General features: G+C 38.2%; 1 protein-coding gene and 1 pseudogene across 2 annotated transcripts in view; one reads left to right on the top strand and one right to left on the bottom strand.

Annotated features, from left to right (window-relative positions):
- Positions 1–22,284, bottom strand: part of WDR70 (WD repeat domain 70) — a 383,095-nt gene that overhangs the window by 308,522 nt on the left and 52,289 nt on the right. The window contains exons 6-7 of the mRNA XM_011944378.1: positions 17,862–17,921; positions 12,445–12,578 (exon numbers count right to left, since the gene is read on the bottom strand). Of these exons, the coding sequence (XP_011799768.1) occupies positions 12,445–12,578; positions 17,862–17,921 (194 nt within the window). The remainder of the gene's footprint in view (positions 1–12,444; positions 12,579–17,861; positions 17,922–22,284) is intronic.
- LOC105513503 lies at positions 2,446–3,091 on the top strand (annotated as a pseudogene). Its single transcript, XR_001002035.1, has one exon. The product of XR_001002035.1 is annotated as a securin pseudogene (transcript).

The following is a 22,284-nucleotide window of genomic DNA, read 5'->3' as shown; positions in this document are numbered from 1 at the left end:
GAAGGAAGGAAGGAAGGAAGGAAGGAAGGAAGGAGAAAAAAAAGAAAAGAAAGAAAAGAAAGAGAAAGAAAGAAAGGAAGGAAGGAAGGAAAGGAAGGAAGGAGAGGGAAAGAAAGAAAAAAAAGAAAGAAAGAAAAAAAGAAAAGAAAAGAAATCAGGACAGGTGACAGTCTTAAATAGTAGTCTGATTTTTCAGAGGTAAAATGCAATATTACAATACTAAGAAAAACTCAGAAATGGGAAGTAATACTTGAAAGAGATGAGAGGTATCAAATTAAGAATCTGTGCACTGAAATTCCTTCATATTAAATAAATACTAGGTGAGTTATGATGTACCGAATGCTTTACTAGGTGCCAGGCACTGTGCCATGTACTTTATGATGTATACACTATTTCATTTAATCATCAATCAGAACACCAAAAAACTGGTATTATTAATTCTATTTTACAGGCAAGGAAACCAAGGGTCAAAGTGATTAAAATGACATGCCTAAAGTCATACAGCAAATGAACAAGCCAAGACATAATTCAAATTCAGACTTCTATGAGTCAGAATTCATGCTCATATCCACTATGCACATTAAGTCTATAGTTATACTTAGTTGTAGAATTAAATTTTACATCAACTAATATGCTATAAAAAAGAAAGGAGGAAAAATACTTCAGTGAAAATCTAGGAGAGTAATCTCCCCCCCATCCCACTAAAACTGATAGTTCTGGCACAAACTCAGTTAAACTGGCAGAGAAGACAGTGTATAACACCTAATGACTAGAGCACTGACTCATCCATTCTGATTTCCAGTAACAGAAATTTTTAAATTTCAGAATCTAGGATTGACACAGAAATGCAAAAGAGTAGGTATCTGTTTTTTCTTTTTTTATTTATTTGAACTCTGAAACTCTTTAATCAAGTAACTGTTCATACAGAGCAAGAACTACAAATACCATTTGAATAGATGAAAATCTGTTCACTGGCAATCACTTTTAATAGAAAATGAATGGAAATCATAAGATGCAATAAAACTCACTAATCAATCATCTTGAGAATACATATCATATTTTTGTTTTTTAAAAAAGCTAAAGAGATCAGCCTTAAGCCTGTAACTCAAGGTGTCACCTACAGTGCAGAGCCAGTGATTTCAAAAACTGTTCCTTCTTGCCCTGAACTGATAGGGTTTAAGCCAAAGATTTCAGATATTCCAGAAAAAGAAATCCTTATACTTCCTTTCTTTTCAAAAAGGTGGGTACATCTTGCTGAAAATAGTCTTCTGCCCTGTTTCTCAACAGAAAATTACTGAAAAAAATATGAAACACTATTATTGTAGGACTTATTTAATGAATAATAAGTTCCAAGTATATCCCAAACACTGTTTTAGGTGCTAGAACAGAAGTAAACAAATGTGAAAAACACATCATTTCTGATCATTGTAAAGTGCTATAAAAGAAATAAATGAGGGTAATGGGTAGAGTGGGTGGCAGTAGAGCTACTTTTGACAGGATGGTGAGGAAAGGTCTCTCTGAGGAGCTGACATTTGAGCTGAGACATGACCCAAGAGAAGATCACTGGATCTTAATAAGATAAAATTTTAAAATTATGTAACTTGATGACACTTATAGAGGGAAGCAAAAACCAGGAAATTAAGTAAAAGGCTATTATAGATTACATAATTTTACCATGAAAATGTCAAAGAGAAGGAAAAATATATTCAGGTAAATAATGTATACCAAATAATAAACTGTGCTTTCCCACATACCTCTTCACATCATAGTAAAGCTTTCTGTTGATGCACATGGATAACAACTCCACAACAAGCCAACAACATCCTCTTCACTTAATAAACCACAAAAAAAAAGCCCAACACCACCAGGACTATCCTGACATCCACAAGAATGACTTGTGATCGCATTAACCCACTCCATTTACAACTGAAGCCATCTCTTTTTTTTTCTGTCTTTTTTGAGACAGAGTCTCACTCTGTCACACAGGCTGGAGCACAGTGGTGCGATCTCGGCTCACTGCAACCTCCGCCTCCTGGGTTCAAGTGATTCTCCTGCCTCAGTCTCCCGAGTAACTGGGATTACAGGCATGCGCCACCACATCTGGCTAAGTTTTGGATTTTTAGTAGAGACGGGGCTCGTCTCCAACTCCTGATCTCAAGTGATCCACCCGCCTTGGCCTCCCAAAGTGCTGGGATTACAGGTGTGGGCCTACACCTGGCCAACTAAGGATTTTTTTTTTTTTTTTTTTTGAGACAAAGTCTCGCTCTGTCACCCAGGCTGGAGTGCAGTGGCGCAATCTCGGCTCACTGAGACCTCTGTCTCCTGGGTTCAAGCAATTCTCTTGCCTCAGCCTCCTGTGTACCTCCAAAAATATTTTAAGTGTATATAAGCAAGTACTATATGCTATTTTTTCCAAGTTTTTATTAAACTATATACTATCCTGAGATGAATGTGGCTGTTAGAAGCTGCAGTAATCCAGAATGGCTACTCTAATCTATGTTGATAAGGAAAACGGAGAACCAGGCACCCGTGTGGCTGCTAAGGATGGGCTGAGGTTGGGGTCTGGACCTTCAATCAAAGCCTTAGATGGGAGATCTCAAGTTTCAACACCACGTTTTGGCAAAACGTTCGATGCTCCACCAGCCTTACCTAAAGCTACAAGAAAGGCTTTGGGAACCGTCAACAGAGCTACAGAAAAGTCTGTAAAGACCAAGGGACCCCTCAAACAAAAACAGCCAAGCTTTTCTGCCAAAAAGATGACTGAGAAGACTGTTAAAACAAAAAGCTCTGTTCCTGCCTCAGATGATGCCTATCCAGAAATAGAAAAATTATTTCCCTTCAATCCTCTAGACTTTGAGAGTTTTGACGTGCCTAAAGAGCACCAGATTGCGCACCTCCCCTTGAGTGGAGTGCCTCTCATGACCCTTGAGGAGGAGAGAGAGCTTGAAAAGCTGTTTCAGCTGGGCCCCCCCCTTCACCTGTGAAGATGCCCTCTCCACCATGGGAATCCAATCTGTTGTAGTCTCCTTCAAGCATTCTGTCGACCCTGGATGTTGAATTGCCACCTGTTTGCTGTGACATAGATATTTAAATTCCTTAGTGCTTTCGAGTTTGTGTGTCTTTGTATTAATAAAGCATTCTTTAACAGAAAAAAAAAAAACCTATATACTATCCTATACTATGCTTTCTTCATTTAATATATTTTAAAGATTGCCTTACAATTTTATCTTTTCTTGATGCCTTAGCTCAGTGTTTCGCAAATTCAAGTAATAAACACCTTCCTTTTATGGGAAAATATGTTTAGAGATCACTTTGCGATGATATAAATTATTTTTATTATAACGTTACTTAAGTATGAGTATATAAGTAGACTCCTTGTGCTTACCAACCTACATAAATATCTAAAACTGAAAAATAAAAAATAAATTCGAATTTGGCTGGGCGCAGTGGCTCACACCTGTAATCCCAGTACTTTGGGAGGCCAAGGCAGGTGGATCACGAGGTCAGGAGTTCGAGACCAGCCTGACCAACATGGTGAAACCCCATCTCTACTAAAAATACAAAAATTAACTGGGTGTGGTGGCAGGTGCCTGCAAGCCCAGCTACTCAGGAGGTTGAGGCAGGAGAATTGCTTGAAACAGGAAGGTGGAGGCTGCAGTGAGCCAAGATTGCACCACAGGACTCCAGCCTGGGAAACAAGAGTGAAACTCCATCTCAAAAAAAACAATTTAACAGTAAATACTAATCACTTCACATGCACAGAAACAACTATCATCAAAAAGAAAGTAACAAATGTTGACAAGAATGTAGAAAAACTGGAACCCTTATATATTGCTAGTGGGAATGTAAAATGGTACACCCATTTTGGAAAAGAGTTTGTAGGTTTATTAATATATTAATCATAAATTTACCATATGACCTAGCAATTACAAACCTAAGTATCTGCCTAAGAGAGAGGGAAGCATGAGAACACAGAGTACCTAGCTATTTTTAAATGAGTGGAAGATAAGAAATTCTTAACTTGGGTTACCTAAGTGATCCAAAAACTCGTAATATTGTATGAGAACTTTTATTCTATCTATATCTTTTTTTGCATAGAAGGTATATCCAAGGGGTCTGCGATCTCAAAGATTCTGATTTTTGAACCTACTCATATAATTATGAATCTACTATTGGAAAATCTGAGGCAACAGAGAAAGTGAAAGGGAACTGACTAGCAGACTAGTTTAGAGAAAATACAGTACTAATTTTCAGTAAATGGGACCACAGAAAGATTTCAGAACCGAGACATCCACAAAACTAACATTGATGCCAGGCAAAAATCCAAAACGAATTATTAAAGAGATTTCAAAATACCAAAATGGAAGATGCACCAAAAACAAGTTTAACAACAAAAGAAAAGCATTTTTTTCAATTCAATTTTTACACTGGTAAACCAAGAAAAAAAACACCTAACATCAGTCTTTTTAAAGTGTGCTAGGTGAGTGAGAAAAAGGCTAAGAAAACTACAGCACCAAAGAGCTCTTCTGGAGAAATTTGTCAGAGATGCCCAAAATCCAGAACACTTCACCTCAGCTTCACTCCTAGACTTGGACTTCTATCTCCCTTCCTGAATAGCTACGTGAGCGTTCTTTGCATGTGACTGCCTCTTTGATATCCCCTTACTCACCATGAGGCTGCCTCTTGGATCTCAGACAAATTCTGATGTTTGCTATCCCAGGTGAGGAGATGGTTTGAAAACATCATATTATGTTTCCATATCTTCAAGACAGTACACAAACTCCCTCAAGTAATCTTCGTGGGTAATATAGGAATAATACAGATCAGTGACAAAAAGATGTGGGGGAATTTAGCTGAGTTATAGGCATGTGTAGATTCTCACTTGGGTGAAAAACATAATTTAAAAGGTTAACAGATCAGTGTCGGGCCAGGGCACAGTAGCTCATGCCTATAATCCCAGCACTTTGGGAGGCCGAGGCAGGCAGATCACCTGAAGTCAGGAGTTCAAGACCAGCCTGGCCAACACGGTGAAACCTGTCTCTACTAAAAATACAAAAACTTAGTCGGGCATGGTGGCAGGCGCCTATAATCCCAGTTCCTCAGGAGGCTGAGACAGGAGAATCACTTTAACCTGGAAGGTGGAGGTTGCAGTGAGTCAAGATCGTGCCATCACATTCCAGCTTGGAAAACATGAGAGAGACTTCATCTCAAAAAAACAAATAAATAAAAATAAAAATCAGTGTCAAAATAAAGAAAGGCTTCTAATGGCATACGAGAGTCTGACTCTCCCATATTCAATTATCAACTGAATGAGAATTTACTGTACATTCACCAAATTTGCAATTGGCAAAACACAAGCAGCGATCATTAACATACACATTGGGTGTTACAATCAGAAACTAGAACAATGATCCAACAAAATAAGGAGAATAAAACTGAAGGGGAAAATAAGTATACAAATACTTATGTTTCACTTTTTTTCTGTTTTTTTCTTTTGTTGTTGTTGTTGTTGTTGTTGAGATGGAGTCTCACTCTGTTGCCAGGCTAGAGTGCAGTGGCGCCATCTCAGCTCACTGCAACCTCTGCCTTGTGGGTTCAAGCGATTCTCCTGCCTCAGCCTCCTAAGTAGCTGGGACAACAGGCACATGCCACCACGCCCAGCTAATTTCTGTACTTTTAGTAGAGACGGGGTTTCACCCTGTTGGCCATGTTCTTGATCTCTTCACCTCGTGACCCACCCACCTCGGCCTCCCAAAGTGTGGGGATTGCAGCCGTGAGCCACCGCGCCCAGCCTCCCTTTTTTCTTCATTTAAAAATCTATTTTAAACTTTAGTGAGTTTTTGGTAGTAGCATTCCTATTTTTGAACTTAAGCCACATATTTTTATGTCTAGAGGTACCTTGTTACCTACCATAGTAGTTTGTGTGTGCTGGATTTGGCCACTTAAAGGCAGGCTCAAGATATGCACTATCCAATACAGCAGCTACCTAGTCACGTGTAGATATTTACACTTTAATTAAAATTCGATTTTAAGAAATTTCAGTTCCTTAGAATTAGCAAACACATTTCAAGTATTCAGTAACCCCATGTGACAAGTGACTACCATATTGGATGATATAGATATATAATATCTCCATTACCACTGAAAGTTATATTGGACAGCACTCTTTTTTTTTTTTTTTTTTTTTTTGAGACGGAATCTCACTCTGCCGCCCGGGCTGGAGTGCAGTGGCCGGATCTCAGCTCACTACAAGCTCCGCCTCCCGGGTTCACGCCATTCTCCTGCCTCAGCCTCCCGAGTAGCTGGGACTACAGGCGCCCGCCACCTCGCCTGGCTAGTTTTTTGTATTTTTTAGTAGAGACGGAGTTTCACCGTGTTAGCCAGGATGGTCTCGATCTCCTGACCTCGTGATCCGCCCGTCTCGGCCTCCCAAAGTGCTGGGATTACAGGCTTGAGCCACCGCGCCCGGCCTGTATTTTCTTTCTTAACCAAAGATCAAAGGCATCAAATCAGACTTTACTGTCTTTTCTTGAAAAAAGTAGGCCAGGGACAATGGCTCACATCTGTAATCCCAGCAGTTTGGGAGGCCAAGACGGGCAGATCACCTGAGGTCGGGAGTTCAAGACCAGCCTAACCAACATGGAGAAATCCCGACTCTACTAAAAATACAAAATTAGCCAGGCGTGGTGGTGCATGTCTGTAATCCCAGCTACTCAGGAGGCTGAGGCAGGAGAATCGCTTGAATCCGGGAGGTGGAGGTTGCAGTGAGCCAAGATCACGCCATTGCACTCCAGCCTGGGCAACAAGAACGAAACTCTGTCTCAAAAAAAAAACGAAAAGAAAAAGAACATGTATACACTCACACTAACACACAGACACAGACACAGACACACACACACACACACACACATATATATATATATATATATACACACATACAGATAAATTTAACAAAGACCATTTGTGACCTGTAAAGCCTAAAATGCTATCTGGCCCTTTATAAAAAAAAAAAAACTTTGCCAACCCCTTGACCAATAAGTGTTTTCTTATAAATGAGTTCTATCTTTTTAATTTGAATATCAAAATAAAAGACATTAAGAAAAACGCTGGGCCGGGTGCGGTGGCTCACGCCTGTAATCCCATCACTTTGGGAGGCCGAGGCAGGCGGGATCACAAGGTCAGGAGATCGAGATCATCTTGGCTAACACGGTGAAAACCCGTCTCTGCTAAAAATACAAAAAAAATTAGCCGGGCGTGGTGGCAGGCACCTGTAGTCCCAGCTACACAAGAGGCTGAGGCAGGAGAATGGCACGAACCGGCGAGGTGGAGCTTACAGTGAGCCGAGATCACGCCACTGCACTCCAGCCTGGGTGACAGACCAAGACTCCGTCTCAAAAAAAAAAAAGAAAAATTCTGTAATGCTAAATTTAAATTGGAACACAGGTACAATTAACAATTCTTAAATTGCTTTACATGTATACTGAGGCTGAATAAGTAAGTAAATGGATAGCGGAAGCTAGGTTTCTCACCACTGGAAAGTGATGATACAGAAAAGCAGGAAGGTTAGAATAAATCAATATAGCACTGGATTAGAATTAGAAACATCAGTATGAACTCATGTTCAGGTTAACAAGGATGTAGAGAGATGCAAAAACAGTTAGAAACATACTATATACACAGGTTAGTATAATATATATGCATATATTTCCTAGCTGTGTCAGCTGAGTCAGCCTAAGAGCAGTGACATCCCAGGAGCAATGAGCATATTAAGAACCTAGATCTTCTAGAGTCAGAAATACCATTTAACCCAGCAATCCCATTACTGGGTATATACCCAAAGGATTATAAATCATTCTACTATAAAGACACAGCACACACATGTTTATTGCAGTACTGTTCACAACAGCAAAGACTTGGAACCAACCCAAATGCCCATCAATGTTAGACTGGATAAAGAAAATGTGGCACATATAAACCATGGAATACTATGCATCCATAAAAAAAGATGAGTTCATGTCCTTTGCAGGGACATGGATGTAGCTGGAAACCATCATTCTCAGCAAACTTTTGCAAGAACAGAAAACCAAACACATGTTCCCACTCATAAACGGGAGTTGAACAATGAGAACACATGGACACAGGGAGGGGAATATCACACACCAGGGCCTTTCGGGGGGTGGGGGGCTGGGGGAGGGATAGCATTAGGAGAAATACCTATGTAGATGATGGGTTGATGGGTACAGCAAACCACCATGGCACGTGTATACCTATGTAACAAACCTGCACATTCTGTACATGTATCCTAGAACTTAAAAGTATAGTAAAAAAAATAATAATAATAAAGAACGAACCTAGATCTTACTTGCTAATATACTTCTCCTGGGGAAAATAACTGATTCTAGAACTGGGGCAGGGAAAATACAAGCATCTATAGCCTGAAGCATTTTTTTTTTTTTTTTGAGACAGAATTTCACTCTACGCTAGAGTGGAATGGCGCGATCTCAGCTCACTGCAACCTCCACCTTCTGGGTTCAAGTGATTCTCCTGTCTCAGCCTCCCAAGTAGCTGGGATTATAGGTGCCCACCAACATGCCCAGCTAAATTTTGTATTTTTAGTAGAGACGGGGTTTCACCATGTTGGCCAGGCTGGTCTTGAACTCCTGACCTCAGGTGATCCACCCACCTCGGCCTCACAAAGTGCTGGGATTACAGGTGTGAGCCATCGCGTCCGGCCTGGAGCATCTTGTAGTATCAAAACTTAAGGGAAGTATTTCCAAAAACAAAAGAAAGGAGGCATGTCAAAGGGACACAAGACCAACCTAAAAGAGCTCCCAATCACCACAGTTTAAGCAAGCTGAGCAACAAAATAAATACACAACAATACCAAAAAGGTTTCTTAAATACCACTCATTCCAGGAAGTGGAGCTGAATTTTTCCACTGCCTCTAGTTGGAGCAGTACTCAGTGGCTTGCAGCCAAAGAACAGTATATGGAAAGGAAAGGAAAAAGTAACTTTACCATGAAGAACCTAAAAAAACATAATAGAAATACCCCGGATATGATGTAACAAGAAAGTCACTTCACCTCTATGATATTCTTCCCAAGGACTCATAATCTCAATCTAACCATGAGAAAAGCATCAGACAAAAGCAAACTGAGAGACATTCTACAAAATACCTGATCAATACCCCTCAAAACTGTCATGGTCATGAAAAACAATGAAAGACTGAGAAACTGTCAGGGACTGAACAAATATAAGGACCAAAGGTTATGCGGTATCCTGGAATCATTAGTGAAAAAAAGAGTGAAATCCAAATAAAGTTTGGAGATTAATTAATAGTAACTAATGTTAGTTTCTTAATTGTGACAAATGAACCATGGTAAGATAAGATGTTAATCATAAGAAAAACTGTATGAAGTGTACGCATAAACTCTGTACTGTCTTTGTAGCTTATCTATAAATTTTAAAGCATTCTGAAATTTAAAAGTTTACTAATATTTTGAAATTGAAATAGAAATATCTATTTTTAAAAGAAATAGACCTTGTAATTTAAGCATAGACACATATATGCATGAATATACAGGCATCTGTATTTTCTACCTGTTTGCATCAAAAGGTCACAAGCAATGACATCCCAACATCAATGAGCATGCCTAGCAACCAGATTTGGTCTCTAAATATAATTCCCACAAAAAGAAAGGAGGGCTACTTGGGGAAATACTGATTCCAGGACTTGGAAATGAATGTAACAGGAAGTCTACATCATATTGTGCCAGAAACCAAGTAAGTTTTAAAGTCTAATAAGGTCATATCAAAATTATACAGCAATCAAGGACTCCTACTAGACAAATCTAGGACAATTTAAACATCAAAAAGAATAATGACTGCAATTGACTGAAACATGAAAATTTAAAAATCATAAGTACTGATACTTAAAAAAGAAACAGGCCGGGCGCGGTGGCTCAACCCTGTAATCCCAGCACTGTGGGAGGCCGAGACGGGCGGATCATGAGGTCAGGAGATCAGGACCATCCTGGCTAACACGGTGAAACCCCGTCTCTACTAAAAAAAATACAAAAAACTAGCCGGACAAGGTGGTGGGCGCCTGTAGTCCCAGCTACTCGGGAGGCTGAGGCAGAAGAATGGCGTGAACCCAGGAGGCGGAGCTTGCAGTGAGCCCAGATCGCGCCACTGCACTCTAGCCTGGGCAACACAGCGAGACTCCGTCTCAAAAAAAAAAAAAGAAACAGAAATCATCACCAACAACAGAAACAACTCATTTATCACCACCAGCCCTTAAGCTAAAAATGGGCCATTAAAGAAAAATAACTAAGCTTTTATCCTGCCTCTTCAGTAGTTAACTGTATTTCAGGGTAACCAAATAACATCAGAAAATGAGGAAAAGTTTTTCTTTAAGAAGATGCCAGGAAATAAATGCAGTTGAAATAACAGAATAAGAAAATCACCAATTTGTAGCCCTCAATGACATAACTGATTCGGGAAGAAATCATCAATGGACAGTAAGCTCATTAAGTGAAAGAATGATGAGTATCTGGATAGTTACATAGCACCAATCTCTCTCTCCACAAAGTTCTTGTCTATCTCAAGTATAAAATATTAACTTTACAATGAAGGAATCAGATGTCACTACCTTAATCCAGGGATCTACCTTAATTTCTAGTCACTAACAGTGAAACAACTAGACAATACATGCCATCTGAAGTGATACAATATAATTATGATAAAGCCTTTGATATTCCTGGAGAGGAGATAAAGAAACAAGTTAAATCAGGAGTCCCCAAAGCCCAGACCATGGACTGGTATCAGTCCGTGGCCTATTAGGAACTAGGTGCACGGCAGGTGTTGGGGGTGGTGAGCGAGCATTACCACCTGAGCTCCAGCTCTTGTCAGATCAACAAGGACATTCGATTCTCACAGGAGTGTGAACCCTACTGTGAACTAACTGCGCACGCGAGGGATTTCTAGGTTGCACAATCCTTATTAGAATCTAATGCCTGATGATCTGAGGTAGACCAGTTTCATCCAGAAACCACGCCACCACCCCGACCTCCACGCTACCCCCAGTCCATGGAAAAATTGTCTTCTGCAAAACCAGGCACTGGTGCAAAAAAGGTTGGGGACCACTGAGTTAAATGATACCGTAAGAAAGCAATATGCCAAAAGATCAAATACAGTCAAAAACAGAAAAGGCCAGGCATGGTGGCTCATGTCTGTAATTCCAGCACTGTGGGAAGACGAGGCAGGTGGATTACTTGAGATAAGGAGTTTGAGACCAACCTGGACTACACGGTGAAACCCCATCTCTACCAAAAAAATACAAAACTTAGCCAGGCATGGTGGTGCACACCAACAGTTCCAGCTATTTGGGAGGCTGAGGTGGGAGGATGTCTTGAGCCCAGGAGGCAGAGGTTGCAGTGAGCCAAGATCTCGCCACTGCACTCCAGTCTGGGCAACAGAGCCAGACCCCGTCTCAAAAAAAGAAAAAAAAAAAAGAGAAAGACTAATTGTAGCAACATGGAAGGCCCTTTCTAACAAAATGCTAGCTGACCATACCTAAACAGTACAAAATGGATTGGCACCTGGATAATGGCTTATGTTAACTTCTCATTTCTCAGGATTAATTGGAATGTTTTAAAACAAAGTATTTTTTTGTTTTTTTAATTTTTTTGTTTTGAGATGGAGTCTTGCTCTGTCACCCAGGATGGAGTGCAGTGGCGCAATCTTAGGTCACTGCAGCCTCCACTTCCTGGGTTCAAGCAATTCTCCTGCCTCAGCCTCCCAGGTAGCTGGGATTACAGGCATGAGCCACCATGTCTGGCTAGTTTTTATGTTTTTAGTGAGATGGGGTTTCACCATGTTGGACAGGCTGGTCTCAAAACTCCTGACCTCAGGTGATCCGCCCACCTTGGCCTCCCAAAGTGCTGGGATTACAGGCATGAGATACCACGCCCAATCTTTTGTAGTTTTTTTTGAGATGGAGTCTCTGTTGCTGGGCTGGAGTGCAGTGGTGCAATCTCGGCTCACTATAACTTCCACCTCACAGGCTAAAGCAATTCTCCTGCCTCAGCCTCCCGAGTAGCTGCATTACAGGCATGCACCACCACACCCAGCTAATTTTTGTAATTTTAGTAGAGATGGGGTTTTGCCATGTTGTCCATTCTGGTCTTGAAATCCAGGCTTCAGGTGATCCGCCTGCCTCAGCTTTCTAAAGTTCTGGAATTACAAGCGTGAGCCACCGCACCCAATCTCAAACACTGGTTTATGAAACAAAAGAAATGTGAGGCTCATCTTACTTCATTTAAATTATGAAGGCAGTATATTTTGATACAAGTCATTGTAGATGGGATTCCAAAGCCAAAAGCACTGTCTTCCAATGTGAGGATATTAAGTAAATATGAAGATATTAAGTAAGTGAATACATACCACTCACAGGGCTGAAGGGATCGAAATGCCTTAAAAGAAGCATCCATTCCAGCAAAATCCCAAAACTTAACATCATAGTCATATCCTCCTGTCACCAAACGGGCACCTGAGGGATCCAGACCCAAAGCAGACACCTGGTTTTAAAAAAATAAAATAAAATGACTGGAGCAAAATCACATATGGTCATTTATAACCCCCATTTCTGTTCTTTAATCCCACCCCCTATGTTACAGGCCTTGGAAGCACAAACCACCAACTATTGTTACTTCTGAAAAGTGGGAATGGATGGTGCCTTCTATATTATTAGACTTTGTTACTGTATTAATTATTTTGTAATAAAGAAAGACACTTTAAATCTATTTGACAATTTTGTCCCAAATTATCAACCATGTACTCAGAATAGCTATCACTGCAATTCCATAAGATAAACTAAGTTGCCTTAGTATACAAGTAGAAATCTTACAAATAATTACAATAATTCAGCATTTTCAATATACAATCTAAGGAAAACTTTTAAGATAGTTTAACCATAACTGAATGAAGACCATATGAATCTTAAATTACCAAAATGAGTAACACCAAGGGAGCTTTAAGAAATCTATTTAACAAAGTAGAATAAAGCAGAATTATCTGTTCCTTATGGTCAAATGGCTCGGTATATTCACCTTAAACAATTATTTTTAAAGCTGAATGTTTAAGTGACTAATCACATTATAATAGTACTTATATTGGTTCCACAAAATATTTGGTGGCTCATGCCTGTAATCCCAGCACTTTGGGAGGCCAAGGCAGGGAGATCACTTGAGGTCAGGAGTTTAAGACCAGCCTGGCCAACATGGAGAAACCCCATCTTTACTAAAAATACAAAAATTAACCGGGCATGGAGGCACGTACCTGTAGTTCCAGCTACTATTCCAGAACTTGAGGCAAAAAAAATCGCTTGAACTCGGGAGGTAGAGGTTGCAGTAAGCCAAGATCGTGCCACTGCATTCCACCATGGGCGACAGAGCAAGACTCTGTCTCAAAAAAAAAAAAAAAATTGCTTTCCCTGTGAACTTTCTTAGGTCTAATTCACGCATCAATATCCAATGTGTAACTCATTGTTCCTGAGATATATGTAGCTTTCTCTCAAAGCAGAAAGTCCCTAGATCTACTACCCTCTCAGAAGAAAAGAACTGCATTAGGAATATTTAATGCATTGGATGCAGTAAAAGAATCAAAAGTTTTTTTTGTTTTGTTTTGTTTTGTTTTGAGACAGAATCTCCCTCTGTCATCCAGGCTGGAGTGCAGTGGTGCAATCTCGGCTCACTGCAACTTCTGTCTCCTGGGATCAAGCAATTCTCCTGCCTCGGCCTCCTAAGTAGCTGGGATGACAGGCACGCACCACCATGCCCAGCTAATTTCTGTATTTTTTAGTAGAGATGGGGTTTCACTTGTTGACCAAGCTGGTCTCAAACTCCTGACCTCAGGTGATCTGCCCACCTCAGCCTCGCAAAGTGCTGGGATAAGAGGTGTGAGCCACGGCGCCTGGTCAAAGTTTTATATAAAGGAAGCTTCTATAAATCAGTTCTCCTAATAAATAGACTTGAAATGTAATTAATATAATTGTAATTAAATAAGTCAGATACTGACAAAATAACTTATATTCATTTCAATTAGCACTTGCAAACACTGATTTCATAATATAAGGTAAACTTACTATGTTAAAATTAGACATGAACTCCAAAGATGTTAAAGAAAATATACAAGTGAAAACAAAATCATTTTTTATGCCCGAACAATAATGTCTTAAAATAAAAAACAATCAAAATCAAAAATAAATGAATAGTAGTTTTAAAAACCTAGGAAATGGCTTCTGCTACCACCACCTACAAATTCACTTGCCTCTATATGCATTATGCTATCTTTCTTCCCTCCTGTTGCAATTTAAAAGTTATTTATTCTCCTAATAAGGCTAACCCCACCAGTGTTCATCTCACTACAACACAAAATGAAATTACAACTTCATCTGTGGTTCCTCTATTCTGTACCTGTCCTGCCCTCAAGAGTATAAGCACCATATGGACAGAGACCTTGTCTGTGCCCAGCACTGGACCTGGCACAAAATATAAACTCTACTAAACATTTGTTTAAAAGAAAGGAGAACTAAAAATTGTAAAACCTTATGTAAAACAAACCTGCAGTCTGACAAATATGAGATAAATTCCTTTTTATCAAGGAAGAACAGAATAAATTGCAAACTTGACTGTTCTCCTAGCTAAGAAGAAAGATGACAAATTCTAGTAGGCCGGGCGCGGTGGCTCAAGCCTGTAATCCCAGCACTTTGGGAGGCCGAGACGGGCGGATCACGAGGTCAGAAGATCGAGACCACCCTGGCTAACACGGTGAAACCCCGTCTCTACTAAAAAATACAAAAAACTAGCCGGGCGAGGTGGCGGGCGCCTGTAGTCCCAGCTACTCGGGAGGCTGAGGCAGGAGAATGGCGTAAACCCGGGAGGCGGAGCTTGCAGTGAGCTGAGATCCGGCCACTGCACTCCAGCCTGGGCGACAGAGCGAGACTCCATCTCAAAAAAAAGAAAAGAAAAAAGAAAAAAGAAAGATGACAAATTCTAAAGCAAAGTTACAAAATGAGGCTTTCAACGCAGCCATTCACTGAAGTATCAGGATCTCTGCTGCTGACTGTATACATGATTCATCATTTACCAAAAGGATATGAAGGAGGTAATTAAAAAGACAGAAAACAGAGCTTAGAGGCTGGGTACAGTGGCTCACGCCTGTAATCCCAGCACTTTGGGAGGCCGAGGTAGGCGGATTACCTGAGGTCAGGAGTTCAAGACCAGCCTGGCCAACATGGCGAAACCCCATCTCTACTAAAAATACAAAAATTACCTGCTGTTGTGGCAGGCACCGGTAATCCCAGGTACTTGGGAGGCTGAGGCAGGAGAATCACTTGCCCCTGGGAGGTGGAGGCTGCAGTGAGCCAAGATGTCACCACTGCACTCCAGCCTGAGTGACAAAGAGTGACTTTGTCTCAAAAAAAAAAAGTGTCTTGTTCCAACTTGAGAATGAGCACAAATTTTCAGTTTTAACATTTAAATTAAAAGAATTAATGTGTATCACCCTCTCCTTCCTTCAAAAAGCTTTAGACTTTATCATCACATTCACTGGGAAGGGTTCAGTTGACTATTATACCACAGTAACTATATTCACTAAATGAATATACATGTTTCTTCAGTGGCAAGGAGAAAAAGAGCACAAAAACGGTTATAAATTTAGAGATATAAAAAATAAAAATAATGATAACTCTCCTGAGAGTACATCAGACATCATTAAGAGACCAATTTGAACAAACTGACTCTAAAAAGATGTATGGGAAAACTGGGGAAATTTGAACACTAATGAGATATTAGATTAAATAATTATTGAAAAAAAGACATAATAAAGATGGTATTATGTAGGAAAGAGTGTATGTGTGCACATTCAGAAAGAGGGAGGCAGAGACAGCCCAATATTATCTCTTAGAGATTCATACTGAAATATTTACAGATGAAATCATATGAAGTCAGGTATTTGCTTTTAAATAATCCTGTAAGGTTTGGACAGGCAGGACTAAAATGTAAAGTATATAGGAAAAAAATAAGATTGGCCTTATGGACATTTTTAAAATAACTCGTTTAAAAGAAAAAAGATCAGATAGAAAAGTCACCTTCTAATCCAACATTTATTTAAAAATAAATTTATTTGCATGTAGGACAAAGGCAGGATTGCAAAAAAAAAAAGACTTAACCCAAGAGTATAATTAGACACTCTAATTGATTTTCAGTGTGTAAAACATACTGCAGTATTTTTAAAGTTATGTTTCTCTACAAGATAAAACTTGATTTACAAAAAAAAGGAATATTTAAATCAAACTTGTGAAATTCATGACCCATCTCTCAGTTGTAAAATTCTCCAGACTAGATGACAGAAAAGCTTCCTTTAAATTACTCAGTCTACAATGTTTTCCTTATTTACTTAAAAACACAAAAAGTAGAATTCCTTCATAATTTCAGAATAAAAATATAAAAAACATGATTTAAGAAAAAATATATTAAGAATTAGATGGAAATGATTTCTTAAAGCAGCAATTCCCACATAGTTTTGTTTCAAGACTCTTTACACTCTTAAAAAATTTATTGAGGACTCCAGGCCATGTGCATTGATTCAGGCCTGTAATCTCAGCACTCTGGGAGGCCGAGGCAGGTGGATCATGAGGTCAGGAGATCAAGACTATGCTGGCTAACACGGTGAAACCCCATCTCTACTAAAAATACAAAAAAATTAGCCAGGTGTGGTGGCAGGCATCTGTAGTCCTAGCTACTCAGGAGGCTGAGGTAGAAGAAAGGCGTGAACCCAAGAGGCAGAGCTTGCAGTGAGCTGAGATCACACCATTACACTCCAGTCTGGGCGACAGAGTGAGACTCTGTCTCAAAAAAAAAAAAAAATCTATTGAGGACTCCAAAAAGGTTTTGTTTATGTGAGTTATATGTATCACTATTTCCACTAGAAATTAAAACTAAGAGATTTTTACATCTTTTCCATTTCATTTAAAATAACAACAAACTCATTATATTTAACATAAATATTTTTATGAAAACAGTATTTTCAAAAGAAAAAACTGTAAGAATGACCTGGTTTATATCATTTCTGGGTCTATTTCTATTAACTGGCGTTTCCCTCTTATTATGGGATGTATTTTCTTAGTTCTTTACATGTTAGGCAATTAGAAAAAAGTACTTTCATTGAAAAGGGAAAGATAATTTTTTTCGTTTCATATGAACACTTCACTCATTTAACTACCACTTTTTAGAGGTTTTGCAATAAGATACAATGATTTCACCTTACATCTCAAATATTTTATATTATTCATCTTTATATATTTTAGAATACTCAAACATCAGTAAATATAACAATATAAACATGCAAACTGTAAACTAAGTATTAATGAATACTTAGAGCCATACAGTAACTACTTAAAGTTTATTTCTTATCTTAACATTCATCTGAAAAATGAACAAACTCATGCCTTTTACTGATACAGAAGTAAAGCAAAGGGTAGTGAGAAATTTTCCCACACCATAAAAAGCAAAATTGTGTTTGAGTTTCATTTCTTTCTTCCACTTATAATGTTCCTATATTAAAAAAAAAAGAGGTTTTTAAAGCCAACAATAACAGTGACAATAAGTGTTTCTATTTTAACTAAAAGGAAATGGCTGTTTTGACTGAACATAAAAGTAATCTATTTTTCCTTAATGTCTATAGCTTTTATGTCATCAGCTGATTGTATAATTAGCCTTAATACAAATGTATCTTATCAGTTCACTTTTCCATGACAGCCCTGTAATTTGAGAGGGAAAAAACTAGATTTTTAAACTTACTGTTTTAGTGCCATGCTTCAGCGTTATCTCATGCGAGTCAGGAATCTTGTGAACAGGATTCTGAAACAAGAAAACTCCATGACATTAACGGTAAAATAACATATTTGTGGGGAATACATACCACATTCACAGGAAATACAATTTTTTTTAAATTGTATCACTGGCTTTTAAACACAAAGTTTAAAAAAAAACAGCAAAAAAGTGTGAGGGTATCTTTTTTCTACACTTCTAGATACACTACAATGGGTCTCTGATGATAAATTGATTTTAAATACCTAAAAGGATAAACCTAAGAAACTCATTAGGTTCTATAAAATTATCTCTTATTGTCAACATAAATTGAAATTTTAATTTAATCCAAATGTAAAAATAAATCAGTAGTTGTTAATAGTATAATTAGAAATTTACTTTTCCTTTAAATCACAGCTTATCAAGAGGAGCGAAAAGGTCGATATCAGGCTGGGCACGGTGACTCACGCCTGTAATCCCAGCACTTTGGAGGCCAAGGCGGGCAGATCACCTGAGGTCAGGAGTTCGAGACCAGCCTTACCAACATAGAGAAATCCCGTTTCTACTAAAAATTAGCTGGGTACAGTGGCACATGCCTGTAGTCCCAGCTACTCAAGAAGCTGAGGCAGGAGAATTACTTGAACCCAGAAGGCGGAAGTTGCAGTGAGCCGAGATCGCACCACTGCACTCCAGCCTGGGCAACAGAGTAAGACTCCATCTCAAAAAAAAAAAAAAAAAAAAACAGGTCTGTATCAAAATATCTGGAAAAACCTGAAAGATTCTCCATTTGTTTTAAGTGTACTCTGCAAACCATGTAACTTTGGCATAAATTTCAAAATTCTGTATTATAAAAATCAAACAGAATCTAACAGACTTAAGGGAAAGAATAGACTAAATCATCATTATTCATTGCAACCGGCATTTTTAAATGCCCTAACAATTATGAGTGCCAATAAATTTTAAAACACTGATGCCAAGGTAATAAACAATAGAATAGAACCATATTTTACATTAAAATTTGGTTATGTCTTACTAAAATACAATTCTTTATTTTTCTGTCTTACTATGCCTAGAGAAAAATCTCACAAAGAGCAAACCACCACAAACTGAAAGAAATTAATAAAGGCTATTTTATTAATTTCTGCTTACCATACTTTAATATCAAAATTATTTTAAGCATACTGTAGCCTATATATAAAATAATAATTACAGATTTTCCTAAAATATAACCAATAAGGTCCTTTCAACATCGAAAATTTTTAAAGTTCTCTATTTACCTATTCTGGGGCATACCTTAAAGTGTTAAGTACTTAATTTCTAACAAACAACAAAACCTTCACAGGGTAACTATATACCTTTTAACCCTTCAAAGTTAAAAAGAAAATTGTTCAAAAATGGTAAAAATAAGAAACTCCAAGTCATTCACTGATTCATTGGTTCGATAAGCATTTACTGAAGTGAGATTGTATCAGGTGTTAGGTGGCAGCAGACATGGTCTCTTCTCATCCCTCCCACTCAAGAAGCATATGGTCTAACAGGGCGATATCAATGACTCTACTTCAGTATAATGAATGCTATGATAGACAGCAGTATGGGCAGAATAACTGAGGGAGAGTAAAGAGGAATGCATAAAACAGACATAAGAGGTTACAGTGATCATTTAAATCAGAGGTTTCATTGTTTATTCAAGTCTCATTACTCAAAAGCAGGCTAATCCTACTATAATTATATGTCCATTACAAATTCAAGAATCATCTCACTACCTACTTAATTAAACATGTGACCTAACACCTCCTTCTTTTATATCTTCAGTCTTTACCCTGCTATAGCTCTTTCTCTTCAACATATAAACAAAGTATTAGTACTTCCCATATTAAAAAAAAAAAACAAAAACTAAAAGACTACTGACTTCCCTCAAAATTTATTGCTCAATCGTTACTTTTTCCTCCGCAATCCAGCTTTTTCAAACTACGGCTTCACTTACTGTCCCTACTTTCTTTCACCCTCTACCTCAACTTTGGCATTTATCATTTTATTCCTGATTCTTAGCACAGTTCTTGGCACATAAGAGGCTCTCAGTAAATAGTTCTAAATGAACAAACAAGTCACTTATAAATCTCTCTGCACACTTTACAGAACTTAATCTATATATGTGAACTTTCAACAGCATGGTAACTATTTATCTCCTCCATCTTGAAACTGTCCTTTGCTGGGAGGAAACAGCCTGCAGAAAAAGCCAGAAACGCTAGTTTTTTAAACTAGCAATGCCATTAATTAACCATGTGATCACTTGAGCAAAGTTATGACTCAGTTTCTTCATTTGCAAACTACGAATAATAGCACCTGCCCCACAGGTTACAGTGAAGTACGTGGTTTCAAACTCCTAACACAGTTTGGCACATGGTAGAGCTCAATAAATGACAGTCACTATTTATTCCAAGGCTTACCTCCTATATTGGTCACATCATCTTAGTGTTTTTCCAGGCTTCTTTTCCTCTTTACCTGGCTAATTTCTACTCATCCTTCAAATCTCAATTCAGTTGTGACCAGCTCTCAAAGCACTTCTCAACATTTCAAACTCTGGGTTAAATGACCCTCTTATGCATTTCTATGACATTTCCTTACCTCAATCACAGAACTTATGACAATACATTGTAATTTTTTACCTATCTCCCCCACTACCACTCCCTTACCAAACTGCAAAATATAAGCTTCTCAAAGACTACATCTATTTATCATCTCTGGATCCACTATGCACAAAAAAGCTGGTATAGGGCAGACATACGTACACACACAGAGGTTTTAGAAATGAATAAATAGCCCACTGTCTACCTTGTTCATCACACTAGATTGTAATTTTTAATTAACTCTCAAATTTTAGAGTAATGATTATGTCCACAAAGAAAAGCAGGTGCTATCACATCAGGCCAGTCTGGTAAGTGAGAGGCAAGAAATAACCGAAGATTTTCAAAAGCTGAAAACCTTTTAAGACCAAATTATTATATCCCAGACTAAAAGCAGATTGAAGATTGCAACAATACAGAAATAAAGGTAGTTTAGTTTTAGATTGTCAAGACATAATTGGGGAATTTGCAGTTTATTTCAAGACAAAGACACTACTGTATTGTTTAGTATATTGTGGAAAGTGCTGCACATATCTCTTTCAGAGATATCAATATTCGAACACAAATTCCAAAACAATTTAAAGGTCAAATTCTGGACTATTTCTACACTGAATAATCTGAGTCACTACTCCCTTTGCAGCTGGCCACATTTGAACACAATGAAAACATCTATAAGTGCTAAATATTCTTGCAAGAACCAAGATAATACTTGAAATGTTCTACTTACAGAAGAATCTATCATAGTTTATACCTCATTTCATAACTAATTACTTTTTCATCACTCAGCAAATAGAAATACTGTCACCAAAAAGATAGGATGAAAATTATTTCATTTATTTCAATGCAGAACGTGCCTATATATAGACAATTTCTAACATTTAAAAAAAATTTACAAGAATACACAACTTAGTATTTATATTAGGAGTGAATTAAACATTAAAATAAACGTTTACATTTAAAACCAAAGTTTTACTGGAAGTCATGCATGGCATAACTCATAAAAATCCCATATAATTGGCACAGCTAAATCATCTTAAATAGTAGCAATCCATCTTTTGGTGGCATATCACTCGATGGTGACTGTTCTTTTTCCAGAACTTAGTTACTAATGACTTTTTGAAATACAGCTTAGTGTGAAATTTGCTGTAACAGTAAAATATCTTCAAGATTTTCCTGCCAAGGAACATCATAAACTATTTGACTTCAATGGAGTAATTTATTACCAGAATTCATAACAAGAGCTACAGTCCTAGTGGAAGAGAGGAAAATACACCATGTTTTGTTTTGGCTTAATTCTGAAAACCAACCAAAGGATTATTTCCCAGGCTCTGGGGTCTACCCCCAGTAACAACGATGGCAAATATATCTAAAATAATATGAGCATTTCTATCTGATGAGCATTTCTACCCGAACATCCTTACAGAGATTTCAAATGACTTACAAACCAGAAACAACCCTTCTAGGCTAAGGTCACATACAACTATAAGCCATAATAAAACCTCTACCCAAAAACAAAGATCTGCCACAAAGTTGCTGGGTGCTGGGGGAAGAGAGTAAAGACTGCCAAAAAGAAGCTTGAAAATGAGTGCTATTTTCTCGGAGAAATCATTTAAGTACAGTTACCAGTGCAGGCAACCAGAATTAGTCTATTCTAGTGCAACTATGGAGATCTAATAACACTAACTTAACATTAATTCATTTCTTCATTGATATGGTTTGGCTGTGTCCCCACCCAAAATCTCCTCTTGAATTGTAATCCCTGCATTCCCAAGACCAGGTGGAGGTAACTG

Source organism: Colobus angolensis, unplaced genomic scaffold, assembly GCF_000951035.1.
Source record: "Colobus angolensis palliatus isolate OR3802 unplaced genomic scaffold, Cang.pa_1.0 Scaffold230, whole genome shotgun sequence".
Lineage (NCBI taxonomy): Eukaryota > Metazoa > Chordata > Mammalia > Primates > Cercopithecidae > Colobus > Colobus angolensis.
The sequence above is the reverse complement of the archived record's forward strand: the minus strand, read 5'-3'. Positions and strand labels throughout refer to the sequence as shown.